Raw genomic sequence first — 15290 nt, forward strand, 5'->3', positions numbered from 1 at the left:
CACCCAGCCTTTTACTTAAAGGGCAACAGTGACACCTACTGTTTCAAAGCAGTCGGTACCACAGCCCTCTGGCATCTGACAGCTGCCTATCAGAAAGAAACCACTCCCCCACTCCCTGCATATATTATTTTTTAAAGCTGGTCTGTCACCTGAAATTATTTTTTAAAAATGTTTAAATACAACTCGAAATGGTTATTAAACACTTATATGAACAATTTATTGAAAGATTTCAACAAATTATGACAATTCATGCTTTATTCCCCTGACGAAACACTATGGCAGATCTACACTGCTAATTCTACGTCACATTGAAGGGTTTTCGGAGACACCTTTACTGCGTGGGTTCTTTCCAGGTGTGCCGGCTTCCTCCCACAGTCCAAAGATGTGCAGGTTAGGTGGATTGGGCATAATCAACGCGCGGCAGCTACGGGGATAGGGCAGGGGAATGGGTCTAGGTAGAATGGTCTTTCGGAGGGTCGGTGCACACTCAATGGGCCGATTGGCCTCCTTCTTGACTGGAGGGATTCTATGGAAGCATAGAGGGAGAACTCAGCAATCGGACGGACACACAGTGTGGATTCTAAAAAAGTCAAAACAAACACTTCCCGGGCACGTCATCGCTAGCAAACCTGCATTTAAGTTCTGAAAAAGAGAAAGCGCTTGCATTTATACATCGCCGATCGCAGCTGCACAAAGCCTCTACAGCCCTTTATCATCAATGGGGTAATCACTATTGCAATGTGGGCAAACGCAGGAACCAGCATCTCCACAGCAAACTGCCACAAACAGCAGAGAGATGAATGACTAGGTAGTCTGTTTTGCAATGTGTGATGTTCATTGAGAGATGAATATTGTCCGGGGTACGTAGCAGAACTCCCCTGCGCTATGCCACAGAAACTTTCACATCTTTCATAGGGGGTAAACAGCTATCAGTGTAATATCTCATCAAAAAGATGGTACCATGACAGTACAGCATTTCCTCTGTACTACACTGGCAGCATTTCGGCCCAGATTACGCTGTCAGGTCACTGAATTCTCAACCCTCTGGCTCAGAGGGCAAAGTTCCAGAGTGAGGCAGGGCTGATGCTGTATCCTCTGGGTTTTGGGCAAGTGGCGATATTTTGGGGGAATTGTGCGCGCACTGCACCCCAGTTAAACAGAGACTCGAGTGGTTTAGAGAATACAAAACAAGGTAACGCATCTCCGGGTCGATCAGAATCTGTCACTTCAAAGTAAGTATCAGGAGGAAGAATAATGAACCTTTCACGGAAAATTATTCCATCTATATTTTTAAAAACTGTACTTCAGGACAAAGTCTAAAAGGTCTAGAAGCATATAGCTGTGTGGAAAAACTGTGGTTCTGATGATGGAACAACACTGCCACCTACAGGCTCAATCACTTACAATGGCTGGTTTGAAATGGAGCATATAAATAACTCCTGTAAAATTTTGCACTAGTACTCGGACACTCATATTGAAACTGTTCTTTTCTTCAGCAACGTTCTGACACAAATTCAATAAATCAGCACTGACCAAGACCTCCTTTTGCTTCAAGCCATTCTGACTGGAGGCTGCAAGTTTCAAATTTGCAAAGGGTCACAAGTTATAATGAGGTAATGGGTGACTTGTCTCAACCGCAGTCTGCGAGCTCTTACAAAAAGAATATTGTATCGCCAAGGCTTCCACAAAGAGCAGCAGTGACACATTAAAAGCTCATGTTCAATTCCTGTATATCTGACCTGTCATGTACTCAGAACAATGAGGAAATGTTTTCCTACAGTCTGAACTTATTAATCAGATGTTGAAATGCTTCTTTCATTAAAAAAAAAACTCTTTCCAGTCAAAAATCAAAACAATTTACTGTGTCTAGCAAGGGCCGTCACACTGTGGATAAACAAGGGCTTGCATAGAACGCAGGAGAACGATGCATTCATTGCATCCTGAACAGAGGTCACATCGTGTGGAAGGCAAAGTAAAGTGCTTTTATAGATCGCCTGAGGGTTTCGGAGGAAGTTTCCGGAGTATTTCTTCCCTCATCAGTCTTGGGTTTCTGTTTGCTCTCCCAAAAGATTAAATGGCCACGTAGAGAGAGGGAGCAGTGAATATTAAGGCTGCTCCAAACCCAAAGTGCAACAGGTTTACAGAAGCAACTGGTCCTCCCGGGTTTGACAACCCCAACTATTTACAATTCCTGCGCGGCCTCGATTCCCCCTCTCTGCCTAATCCCTTCCAGCCCTACACCCGCCCCATAAACTTACTTTTGCTCACTTTGTCCTCTTGGGCAACTTCCTTTCTCTTCACCCCATCATTGGTGGTCACATGTTCAGCTGTCTAGCCCCCGTCTTCTGGCATTCTCAGGCTACGAATCTTCTTTCTGTCCTCTCTCTCCCACCCTCAGGTCCTGCTCACAAAACTCTTTGATGATACTGGGAAAGAGTTGTTGTCACATTGGGAAGAGGTCGCACCATGAGGGGTGAGGGTCGAGAAGGGAGGACAGTCAGATTGGGCTGGGTCGCGGGGGGGGGGGGGTCATTTGTGTGGGCGGTCTCCTTTGTGAGGCTGTGTCTGCATGTTTAAATAACTACTCTGGAGTTAGAAGTGATATTTTCCCCCTCTAACTCTTTCAGAGTAGCTATCTGGGAAAAACTGGTAGATCCATCTGAAGTTAATAATAGTAATAATAATCTTCATTATTGTCACAAGTAGGCTTACATTGACACTGCAATGAAGTTACTGTGAAAAGCCCCTAGTCGCCACACTCCGGCGCCTGCTCAGGTACACAGAGGGAGAATTCAGAATGTCCAATTCACCTAACAAGCACGGCTTTCGAGACTTGTGGGAGGAAACCGGAGCACCCGGAGAAAATCCACGCCAGACACGGGAACGTGCAGACTCCGCACAGACAGTGACCCAAGCCGGGAATCGAACCCGGGACCCTGGCGCTGTGAAGCCAATGTGCTAATCACTGTGCTACCGTGTCGCTCATTAGCGATTTAAATTGCTTGTCAGATGGTTCCCAGCCCAGCTCAAATGCCCAGAGGAAGTTAGCGCTTCTGGGCCATTGCCAGGTAAACCCCCACGTGGGAACTTCCCTCGAGGGATTCCCCAGCTCATTATTGGGGTACACCCTAAATGCGACGCTGGGGAACAAGGACGTTATGGTCCCTGTATTCAGTTTATCACCAATTCATTCAGGCTGCCAGACATCTGAAAAGTGATTGCAAAAATATAAAATAAATGCTTCAGAGGGTGTAAGACAGCTAGAGTAAGGACATCAACAATTGTCACACTGAACAAACCAGACAGCATCTTAATTGAAAGAGCAATAGTGCCATCTGCTGTTCAACATCATTCATTACCCCAACACTCAGACATTCTAATATGAAAAGCTCGATTTTGTTTATTGTAAGTGGAGGACAGTAAATGCTATTCCAGTGGATTGCCCATTGTTCAATAATGCAGGTATGTAATTCTGTGGGCTGCACAGGTATGTACCAGGGAGTCTCAGTACCAGCGATGAGTTTAAAATCAACATTTGCAGAATCTTGTAAACATTGCAAGAGAATCATTACAGCACAGAGGCCATTCGGCCCATCAAACCCATATGCTCTTCAAACTGAATGCCGGGGGAATGAAGGGTTATGTTGCATGGAAATTTAAAATATCGAAGTGTGACTAGATAGAGGAGCAGGTTAATGAGGCTGATTGTTACCAGAAGATGAAAAGGGAGAGCATGTGACATCATAAGCGGCACGGTAGCACAATGGTTAGCACTGATGCTTCACAGCACCAGGGACCTGGGTTCGATTCCCGGCTTGGGTCACTGTCTGTGCGGAGTCTGCACGTTCTCCGTGTGTCTGCATGGGTTTCCTCCGGGTGCTCCGGTTTCCTCCCACAAGTCCCGAAAGACGTGCTGGTAGGTTAATTGGACATTCTGAATTCTCCCTCTGTGTACCCGAACAGGTGCCGGAGTGTGACGACTATGGGATTTTCACAGGAACGTCATTGCAGCGTTAACGTAAGCCTACTTGTGACAATAATAAAGATTATTATTATACCAGGGAATCGGGCAAGAGGAGGAAAAATTTATAATAGGTCTACAAAATTATGACGGGCATGGATACGGTGGATAGGCATGCACTCTTTCCCAGGTTGGAAGGGTCAGTCACCAGGGAGCATAGGTGTAAGGTCTGTGGGGCAAAGATTAGAGGAGATGTGCAAGGCAGGTTTTTTTTTATACAGAGGGTGGGGAGTGCCTGGAACGCGTTGCCAGGAGAGGTTGTGAAAGTAGATACATTAACGGCGTTCAAAAGGCACCTCAATAAATACATGGATGGATGGGTACAGAGGGATATTGCACAAATGCTGAGGGTTTTGGCCAAGGGTGGCATCATGACCGGTAAAGGCTTGGAGGGCCGAAGGGCCTGTTCCTGTGCTGTATTGTTCTTTGTTAATAGGCCAAATTTTTAGTTATTGTATCGGAGTGCACATAGCATTCGGAATACAATTAATGAGTTAACAGCTCAAATAGAGATAGCGAGGCATGACTCGGTGGCAAATACTGAGACACAGTTACAAGGAGGTCAGGTCTGAGAATTGAATTTTCTAAGGATGCTCGGTGTTTTGGAAGGATGGACAGAAAGGAAAAGCAGTTGGTGTAACTTTGTTAGTAAAAGGAAGGTATCTGTGCTGTAGTGAGAAATGATATTGGCCCTGGAGGTCAAGACATAGAATCAGGCTGGGTAGAAATAAGAAATAGCAAAGGAAAGAAGTCCCTGGTGGCAGTAATCTGTAGGTCCTCGAATAGCAGTTCCACAGTAGGACAAAGTATAAACCAGGAAGTACTGGGAGCTTGCAAGAAAGGTACGATAATAATTAGGGTTATATTAATATGCACATGGACTGGATTAATCAAATTGGCAATGGTAGCCCCAAGGGAGAATTCAAAGAGTGTATTTGAAATTGTTTCTTGGAATAATATGTTGTCAAACCAACCAGGGAGCAGGGCTACTCTGGATTTGGTATTGTGTAATGAGATAGAAACATAGAAAATAGGAGGAGGCCATTCGGCCCTTCGAGCCTGCCCCACCATTCACTATGATCATGGCTAATCATCCTACTCAATAGCCTAATCCCGCTTTCCCCCATATCCTATGATCCCCTTCGCTCCAAGTGTTCTATCCAACTGCTTCTTTAAAACATACAATGTTTTGGACTCAACTACATCCGGTGGTAACGAATTCCACAGACAGGGATTAATGATCTTGCAGTAAAGGATTCTAAAGGGAAGTGTGATCTTGCATGCTTCAATTTTGAATTCAGCTTGAGGACAATAAACTTGAGTCCCCAACTAGTGTTCTGCTGTTAAACCAAGGTAATTACACAGACATGAGGACTGATTCGGCCCTAGTGGACTGGCAGAAAGACTAAAAGGTGAGACAGTTGATAAAATGGCAGATATTTAAGGCGATATTCATTTCTTCCGAACTAAAATATATTCCAGAGAGAAAGAAAGATTATAAGTTGGGGAAATTGTAAAATGGCATTGCTGGTTAAACAAGGAGGTTAAAGATAACTGAAGGGTATCAGTTATTTTGATAGGTAAAAGGCCATTTTAATGTAAATATGAAAGCCCAGTCTTTAATACCCATTTTAAAATAAGGATTTCAGTATTCATAACCTTACGTCATGACAAAACACATAACTTAAACAAAAGTACAGAACTTGACACATCCAGACTAGTTGAAGATAAATGCAACATTTTTACTGACAATATGAACTGACTATTGTTCTAATGAACAGATTTCAAAATTAGTTTCATATAAAGAAATGAGCTTTCCCAGTAATCAGATCAAGAACCAGACTCGATGACAGCACAAAATCACATTCCATAGCGCACACAAATATTCAAACATGAAACATTTAAAACTTATGTTGCACATTGAGGATTGACAGTTAACTATCCAATCAAATGTATTTGAAACTCACCCAAACCAATCAGGACGACATAGAGGTAGGGACAGATGGCCTCAGACTGATAACATTTTCCTTAAACAGGAGGGCCTGGACAGCCATTTTCTATCCGGATCAATCTATATTTTTACTTGACTATTCGCTATCCTTATTTTCATATTTTCCCTTCTAAACTCTTGAAGTCTGCGCAATCTGTCTTTGCCTTAAGCAAGAAACCATTTCTGCATTATTTTTGAAAGTTCAAATTGTTTTATAAATTACTTCTCTTTAAGTCTTTTGCTGGCAAGGCTTTATCGAGAATAGATTTAAGTTTCTCTCAATTGTAATCAGTAGAGGCAATAAAAGATTCTTACTTTGCATCCGAGAAGTGTAACTCGCATTTCTACCGAGTTTTAAAGTGTATGCGAGACAGCGCTTGAACCGCATGGTAGATCTCTACAATAACCTAAAGGTATTGTCACTGGACTAGTAATCCAGAGACCCAGGGCAATGCTTGGGGTCCTGGGTTCAAATCCCACCAGGGCAGGTGGTCAAATACGAATTCAATTTTTAAAAAATCTGGAATTAAATGTCTAACGATGACCATGAAACCATTGCCGATTGTCGTAAAAACACATCTGGTGTACTAATGTCCTTCAGGGAAGGGAACCTGCTGTCCTTGTCCTGGCTATATGCGACTCCAGACCCACACAGCGATGCAGTTGACTCTAAATGCCCCGCCCTGAAATGGCCTAGCAAGCCATCACTCGGGAAGAAAATACTGAACAAGCTATTGGGATTAAAGGCAGACAAGTCCCCAGGGCCTGATGGCCTACATCCTAGGGTCTTTAAAGGAAGTACCAGCAGAGATAGTGGAGGTATTGGCTATAATATTCCCGCAATGCCATGGATTCTGGAAAGTCTAATAATGTTCAAAAAGAGAAAGGCAAAAAAGTGGGAAACTATAAACCAGTTAGTTTAATGTCCTGTTGCTTTGAAACTGTTGGAATCCATTATTGAGGAATTAGTCACTGGACATTTGGAAAGTCAAACCGCAATCCATCAGCGTCAGCATGGCTTTATGAAGGGTAAATCATGTTTGACTAATTTTCTTTGAAGATATAACAAGCCAAGTGGATCCTGTTGATATAGGGTGCCCGGACTTCCAGAAGGCATTTGATAAGGTACCACACAAAAGGTTAGTGCACAAGATAAGCTCCCATGGGGGTAATATATTAGCTTGGATAGAGAATTCGCAAACCAACAAAAAGCAGAGACTCGGGATAAATGGGTCCTTTTTCTGGACGGGAAGCTGTGACTAGTGGGATGCTGCAGGGTTCGGTCCGCAGGCCCCAACTATTTACAATCTTTATTGATGACTTGGATACAGGGATAAGCCAAATTTTCAGATGGCACTAAAATAGGTGGGAAAGCAAGTTACAATGAGGAAATAAGAAATTTACAAATGGATGTAGATAGGCGAGTGGGCCAATGTCCGGTAACAAGAATTTAATGTGGCGAAGTGAGAATTTATCCATTCAGGTCAGAGGAATAAAAAGGTAAATTATCTACATGGAGAGAAACTTCAAAATGCTTCGGATATGGGTGTCCTCGTGCGTGAATCGCAGAAAGTTAGTAAGCAGGTGCAGCAGGTAGTAAGGAGGGCAAATTGAATTTTGGCATTCATTGCTAATGGAATAGAGTATAAAATTAAGGAGGTGCTGTTGCAACTGCACAGGACATTGGTGAGACTGCATCTGGAGTAATGCGCAGAGCTTTGGTCCCATTAGTTGAGGAAGGATGTAGATGCATTAGAGACGGTTCACAGAAGGTGCACTGGATTGATTCCAGGGATGAAGGACTTGTATTATGAAGGGAGACAGAGCAGTTAAGGCCTGTACACTCTGGAGTGAAGAAGAATTGTAGGAAATCTAATTGAGGTATATAAGGTGCTAAAGAGGATTGACTGGGTAGACGTAGAGTGGATGTTTACCCTTGGTGGGCACTCTAGAACAAGAGACCATAGTTTTAGGGTAAGGGGTGGCTGATTTAAAACCGCAATCAGGAGGAATTACTTCAGTCCTGTGGAATTCTCTAGCCCAGAGTGCAGTGGATCCCTGAATAGTAAACAAATTTGAGGAGATAGATAGGTTTTTAATTAGCAATGGGATGAAGGGTTGTGGGGAGCAGGCAGGAAGGTGGAGATGAGGTCAGCCATGGTCGGATTGAAAGGTGGAGCAGGCCCCAGAGGCTGAATTGCCTACTCCTGCTCAGAGTTCTTAGGTTTATGTTCAAGAGCAGCTCAGTGAGTCCCACTCCTCTGTCCTTCTCCTGTACCCCTACAAATTATTTTTCCCTCTTCCAGGTCCTCATCCAATTATCTTCTGAAAGCCATGATTGAATCTTCCCCATCACCCTTTCAGACAGTGCATTTTAGATTGTAAGCACTTGTTATGCAAGAAATATTGTCCTCAACACTTCACTGCTTCTTTTGCCAATCACAGTATCCTCAGATAATTTATCCCTCTGCCGGTGGAAATAGTTTTTCCTCACCTACTGCCCCCTCAACATTTTGAGCACATCCATCAAATCTTCTCTCAACCTTTACAAAAGTCTACAAAAATTATGAGGGGCATGGACAGAGTGGATAGTCCGAAGCTTTTTCCCAGGGTGGAAGAGTCAATTACTAGGGGACAAAGGTTTAAGGTGCGAGGGATAAAGTTTAGAGATGTGCGAGGCAAGATGTTTTGTACACAGAGGGTAGTGGGTTCCCAGAACTCGCTGCTGGAGGAGGTGGTGGAAGCAGGAACGATAGTGACATTTAAGGGGCATCTTGACAAATACATGAACAGGATGGGAATAGAGGGATACGGGCCCTGGAAGTGTAAGTGTTAAGGTTAGACGGGTGTAAAAGGTTTAAGGTTAGACGGGCAGCATGGTCGGCGCAGGCTTGGGAGGGCCGAAGGGCGTGTTCCTGTGTTGTACTTTTCTTTGTTTGTTGTTTTCATCTCAAAAGGGTGACACGATAGCACAGTGGATAGCACTGTTGCTTCACAGCTTCAGGTTCCCAGGTTCGATTCCCGGCTTGGGTCATTGTCTGTGCGGAGTCTGCACGTTCTCCCAGTGTCTGCGTGGGTTTCCTCCGGGTGCTCTGGTTTCCTCCCACAGTCCAAAGATGTGCAGGTTAGGTGGATTGGCCATGCTAAATTGTCCTTAGTGTCCAAACAGGTTGGGTAGGGCTACTGGGTTACGAGGATAGGGTGAAGGTGTGGGCTTGGGCATGGTGCTCTTCCAGGGCGGCACATGGCACAGTGGTATCACTGGGAATGCGGCGCTGAGGACCCGGGTTCGAATCCCGGCCCTGGGTCCGTGTGGAGTTTGCACATTCACCCCATGTCTGCGTGGGTTTCACCCCCACAACCCAAAGATGTGCAGGTTAGGTGGATTGGCCACGCTAAATTGCCCTTAATTGGGGGGGAAAAAAATAATTGGGTACTCTAAATGTATTTTTAAAAAAGGGTATCGTGGTCTTCCAAGGGCCGGTGCAGACCCGATGGGCCGAATGACCTCCTTCTGCACTGTAAATTCTATGAGCTATTCTTATAAAAAGAACCCCAACTTCCTGACAGATCTTCGCATTCAGATTGAGGGTTCAAATACTAGTGATCGAACACTACAAAAAAAAGGCTCCTCTAAACTTCCAGCCTCAAAATTCAGGCAGGATCGACGGGCTGAAAAGAAATGAAAGTGTGGATGTGACACAGTTACTTGAGCTTCAAAGACTGTATGGATCCTCGTCCCAAAATGGTGCCTACTCCTAATTCAAGCAATTCAATAATTAATATTTTAAAGCACTAAAATCCAATTTTGCTACATTATAACATTTAGAATCAGTTGTGACTATAACAGTAAAATATCCCAAGGCACTTCACAGAGCTTTAGCAAGATATTAAGTTTTAAAGAGCGTCTGGGGCTGGTTTAGCACAGTGGGCTAAACAGCTGGCTTGTAATGCAGAACAATGCCAGCAGCGCTGTTTCATTTCCCCGCCGGAATGTGACGACTAGGGGCTTTTCACAGTAACTTCATTGAAGCCTACTTGTGACAATAAACAATTATTATTATTAAAAGAATAGAGAGCGAGGGAGAGAGTGCGTGGTTTTGGGGCAGACCTTAGGGCCTTGGAAGTTGAAGGCACGACCAACAATGATGCAGAAAAGGAAACAGCGGGATGTGCAGGAGTCCAGAATTGGAACAGCAGAGTTCGGAGTTTTGGGAAATGGATAGGATTTCCTGATGGCGGTATGGTAGCAGTGGTTAGCACTGTTGCTTCACAACACCAGGGTCCCAGGTTCGATTCCCAGCTTAGTTCACTGTGTGCGGAGTCTGCACTTTCTCCCCTTATCTGCGTGGGTTTACTCCGGGTGCTCCGGTTTCCTCCCACAAGTCCTGAAAGACATGCCGGAATGTGGCGACTCGGGGATTTTCACAGCAACTTTAATGTAGGACTACATTAATAAAGATTATTATTAAATTTACACAAGTTTTTAAGTAGGAGGCTGAAAATAATTGTCATCTGTAGGGGAGGCAAAGTTACCATGACAACTTACTTCAGTGATGGTCAATGTATTCTGTCACCTACAACACATCTGTGGATTTCTCAACCACTGTGTTTCCTTATGAAATTTAACAGTAAGCAGAATAATCCAGTCTCTACTCAAAGGTTTTGTGTCAACTCTTTTTATGTGAACATCGCACGTCAAATAAAAAGGACTGTTATGTGGGGAATGAGTGGGACTGCGCAAGAGGGGCTTGGTCGAATACCCTTCCAACAATTACGAACCAAACTGATGCTTTAAAAGTGGTTGAAGTACTGGGAGAGTGGTTGCTTGAACTGGGGAATTGCACCCAACAAAATTCAAATGAAAGAACACAGGAGAAATTGTTTAAATCTGCAGCAGATAATCAGCCTTTTTCATTGTCAAATAATTCTCTCTATCATTACATGAACTCCTATCATCAAAGTATTCTTCCTCACTGACCTCTGAAACACAGACATTCATTATTTTCTACCAATTTTAATCCCTCCAACCTCTCACCCATTGCGACGATTACAGGCTTGTTTTCGCTTGGACTATTGCTTGAGTAATCTGCAAATATTCTTCCATATATATGACAGAGAACCCAAAACCAAGATGGAGCAGACACAGAGTATAAACCTAAACAAGTATTGAACTGGAAAAAATTCCTAGTGTGTTACAAATGAGATTTACAATCTGATGTAAATATTATGAAATGTTTATGGGTCAGTAGCATTCCAAATTGACACTGAAGACACCTACCTGACTTGGTAATCATTGCGAATCAGAAGCAAGTGCTGAAGGATAGACAGGAAGTACTGTTCTGCTTTGGAGTCCTTCACAGTGTTCAGCAGCATCTGGAAGATTTCATTCACATCTGTACAGCTATTGTTAAGGGAACATATCAACAATACCTCGATTCTCGTGGATAAAGTAGTCTATTCAGTTCCGCAGGATCCCATAGATTGTTGCTGAAAGTTGAACGGAAGACGGGGAGGAAAGAAATCCTTCCAACGTAAAAGGACATGTCTACCACATTAACACAAAAAAGTTGAGGGAACACCACATGACAGAAGAGAACCAGGCCCAGGTTTTCACTACCGAGGTAGGAAGCTCGAGGGAAATCTTCTGACTTGCCAGAGTCATCTAGGTAGAAACGCCCCCTGAATGGCACAGCTTTCGCTCTGGGCATCTGGGGGAGGTGGAGCAGTGGAGAAATGGATGAACGATAGAGCCAGGCCTACTGCCCCCAGAAGCAAATCGGAGGCAGCCACAGGAACGACTGGTTAACAGGTCCACACAGTTCTCAGATTCTTTGCCCCAGTGCTGTTACACTGTTAAAGACTGTTACCTCCCCGCCCCCAGTCCGTGCCCCTCACATAATGCATAATACGGACAATGAGGACAGATGTAAGGCAATTTTCAGTAGAACAGTAGTTGGCCTCATTATGTATGTTTGGGTGAAAACCCAGACTCAAAAATATTGTTTTCAGCAGGGATTTCAGTTCTGACAGCTGGAGGGGAATTGGCAACATTGTTTGATTGATATCTTTAAGTGGTTATAATAAATTGCTCTATGGTCTCTTTTGTCAATGTCTCAATTTTTATTGGTGCAATGTTAAAAGGTGTTAAGTGCTTGAAGCCTCTGTTAGCGATACTGTAGTGGTATGTTCGATTGAAAATTTTTATGGGATTGTGGGATCAGCACTTTTTATAAATACAAGTTATCATTCTTATTGATTGCTGTCATTAACACAACTACTGATGGCCGAGAATAGCATCCAGCCCACTTGCGGTCGCCCACAAAAATGCTGAACAAGCCAAGTTTAATATCAGGACAATTCTGAGAGTGATGGTGGGCTAAGTGGTTTGGAAAGGGAAGGGAGTACATTATTGATGATACCCCCTTAACCCTGCACTACGTCTCCCCCTGCTGATACTTGCATTCCTGAACTTGCCTAGTAAATAATATGGCCTCCCTCTACTCATTATGCTCCCACCTGCCAGTAATAGCTACACCATGAATTCCACCCAGTCAATATACCCACAAACCTGCATTCCCTCCCTGTCGACAATACCCTCATAGTCCTACATGCTCCCTCCATTGATAACTGTCTAACCCCAAATCATGAGGAGCTGTGAGTCAGAGCGGAGATTTTAAAAGATCGCGGCCTAGTTTTGGGAGCCGTTCGGAGGAGGAGGAGGAGCAGTCTCTGTCAGAGAGAGAACCTGAGAACATCTAAGACACTCAGAAGGTAAGAAGGTAAGTGATTTTTACTTTTATACCTTTTTCAAATTGTGTGTGTGTGTGTGTGTGTGTGTGGGGGGGGGGGGGGGGGGAGACACACGACTGAAGTGACATCACAGAAAAGCTGTGACCCGAGTGGCTGGTTGGGAATCTACACTAAATTAAAAAAATTAAGCATTGGTAAGTAATTAAACATAATTACTTAATTATAATTTAGAGGGGTATCTAAGGGTCTCACCTTCTGACCTATTGCTCCCGTGCCCACCCCCCTGCCATACTAGTTTAAACCCTCCCGTGTGACACTAGCAAACCTCATGGCCAGGATATTTATGCCTCTCCAGTTTAGATGCAACCCGTCCTTATATAGGTCACACCTGCACCAGAGATCGGAGGGTACTATATTTAGCTTTCGCATTTATATTAGAAATCTAGTGCTAGGAAACAGATAATTAACTAACTTTTAAAAACAATTTTTAAAAAATATATTAAAATTTTTTAAAAAACTTTAAATTTTAATTAATTGATGCAATGTCAGTTACAGGGGTGCAGTGCTCTGACTGTGAGATGTGGCAGGTCCGGGAGGCTTCCAGCGTCCCGGATGGCTTCATCTGCAGAAAGTGCACCCAGCTGGAGCTCCTCACAGACCGCATGGTTCGGTTGGAGCAGCAATTGGATGCACGTTGGAGCATGCAGGTGGCGGAAAGCGTCATAGATCGCAGTTATATAAATGTGGTCACACCCAAGGTGCAGGCAGAGAAATGGGTGACCACCAGAAAGGGCAGGCAGTCAGTGCAGGAATCCCCTGTGGTTGTCCCCCTCTCGAACAGTACCCTTTGGATACTGTCGGGGGGGATAGCCTATCAGGGGAAAACAGCAGCAGCCAGAGCAGTGGCACCACGGCTGGCTCTGATGTTCAGAAGGGAGGGTCAAAGCGCAGAAGAGCAATAGTAATAGGGGACTCTATAGTCAGGGGCACAGATAGGCGCTTCTGTGGACGTGAAAGAGACTCCAGGATGGTATATTGCCTCCCTGGTGCCAGGGTCCAGGATGTCTCCAAACGGGTAGAGGGGATCCTGAAGGGGGAGGGCAAACAGGCAGAGGTCGTTGTACATATTGGTACTAACGACATAGGCAGGAAGGGGCATGAGGTCCTGCAGCAGGAGTTCAGGGAGCTAGGCAGAAAGTTAAAAGACAGGACCTCTAGGGTTGTAATCTCGGGATTACTCCCTGTGCCACATGCCAGTGAGGCTAGAAATAGGAAGATAGAGCAGCTGAACACGTGGCTAAACGGCTGGTGTAGGAGGGAGGGTTTCCGTTATCTGGATCACTGGGAGCTCTTCCGCTGCAGGTGTGACCTATATAAGGACGGGTTGCATCTAAACTGGAGAGGCATAAATATCCTGGCCACGAGGTTTGCTAGTGTCACACGGGAGGGTTTAAACTAGTATGGCAGGGGGGTGGGCACGGGAGCAATAGGTCAGAAGGTGAGAGCATTGAGGGAGAATTAGGGAATAGGGACAGTGGGGCTCTGAGGCAGAGCAGACGGAGAAGTTGCTGAACACAGCGGGTCTGGTGGCCTGAAGTGCATATGTTTTAATGCAAGAAGTATTACAGGTAAGGCAGGTGAACTTAGAGCTTGGATTAGAACTTGGAACTATGATGTTGTTGCCATTACAGAGGCCTGGTTGAGGGAAGGGCAGGATTGGCAGCTAAACGTTCCAGGATTTAGATGTTTCAGGAGGGATAGAGGGGGATGTTAAAGGGGTGGCTGAGTTGCACTACTGGTTAGGGAGAATATCACAGCTGTACTGCGGGAGGACACCTCAGAGGGCAGTGAGGCTATATGGGTAGAAATCAGGAATAAGAAGGGTGCAGTCACAATGTTGGGGGTATACTACAGGCCTCCCAACAGCCAGCGGGAGATAGAGGAGCAGATAGGTAGACAGATTTTGGAAAAGAGTAAAAACAACAGGGTTGTGGTGATGGGAGACTTCAACTTCCCCAATATTGACTGGGACTCACTTAGTGCCAGAGGCTTAGACGGGGCGGAGTTTGTAAGGAGCATCCAGGAGGGCTTCTTAAAACAATATGAGGACAGTCCAACTAGGGAAGGGGCGGTACTGGACCTGGTATTGGGGAATGAGACCGGCCAGCTGGCAGAAGTTTCAGTAGGGGAGCATTTCGGGAACAGTGACCACAATTCAGTAAGTTTTAAAGTGCTGGTGGACAAGGATAAGAGTGGTCCTAGGATGAATGTGCTAAATTGGGGGAAGGCTAATTATAACAATATTAGGCGGGAACTGAAGAACATAGATTGGGGGCGGATGTTTGAGGGCAAATCAACATCTGACATGTGGGAGGCTTTCAAGTGTCAGTTGAAAGGAATTCAGGACCGGCATGTTCCTGTGAGGAAGAAGGATAAATACGGCAATTTTCGGGAACCTTGGATAACGAGAGATATTGTAGGCCTCGTCAAAAAGAAAAAGGAGGCATTTGTCAGGGCTAAAAGGCT

The 15290-nt window shown here is 44.6% G+C and overlaps 1 protein-coding gene across 3 annotated transcripts in view; it reads right to left on the reverse strand.

The window, feature by feature from the left end:
• The window catches only part of LOC140427204 (protein diaphanous homolog 1-like), a 464569-nt gene that overhangs the window by 273188 nt on the left and 176091 nt on the right, over window positions 1-15290 (reverse strand). For all 3 annotated transcript variants that reach the window (XM_072512804.1, XM_072512803.1, XM_072512805.1), the window contains one exon: window positions 11293-11408. In XM_072512804.1, coding sequence (XP_072368905.1) covers window positions 11293-11408 — 116 coding nt within the window. The remainder of the gene's footprint in view (window positions 1-11292; window positions 11409-15290) is intronic.

This window comes from Scyliorhinus torazame, chromosome 7, assembly GCF_047496885.1.
Source record: "Scyliorhinus torazame isolate Kashiwa2021f chromosome 7, sScyTor2.1, whole genome shotgun sequence".
Taxonomy (NCBI): domain Eukaryota; kingdom Metazoa; phylum Chordata; class Chondrichthyes; order Carcharhiniformes; family Scyliorhinidae; genus Scyliorhinus; species Scyliorhinus torazame.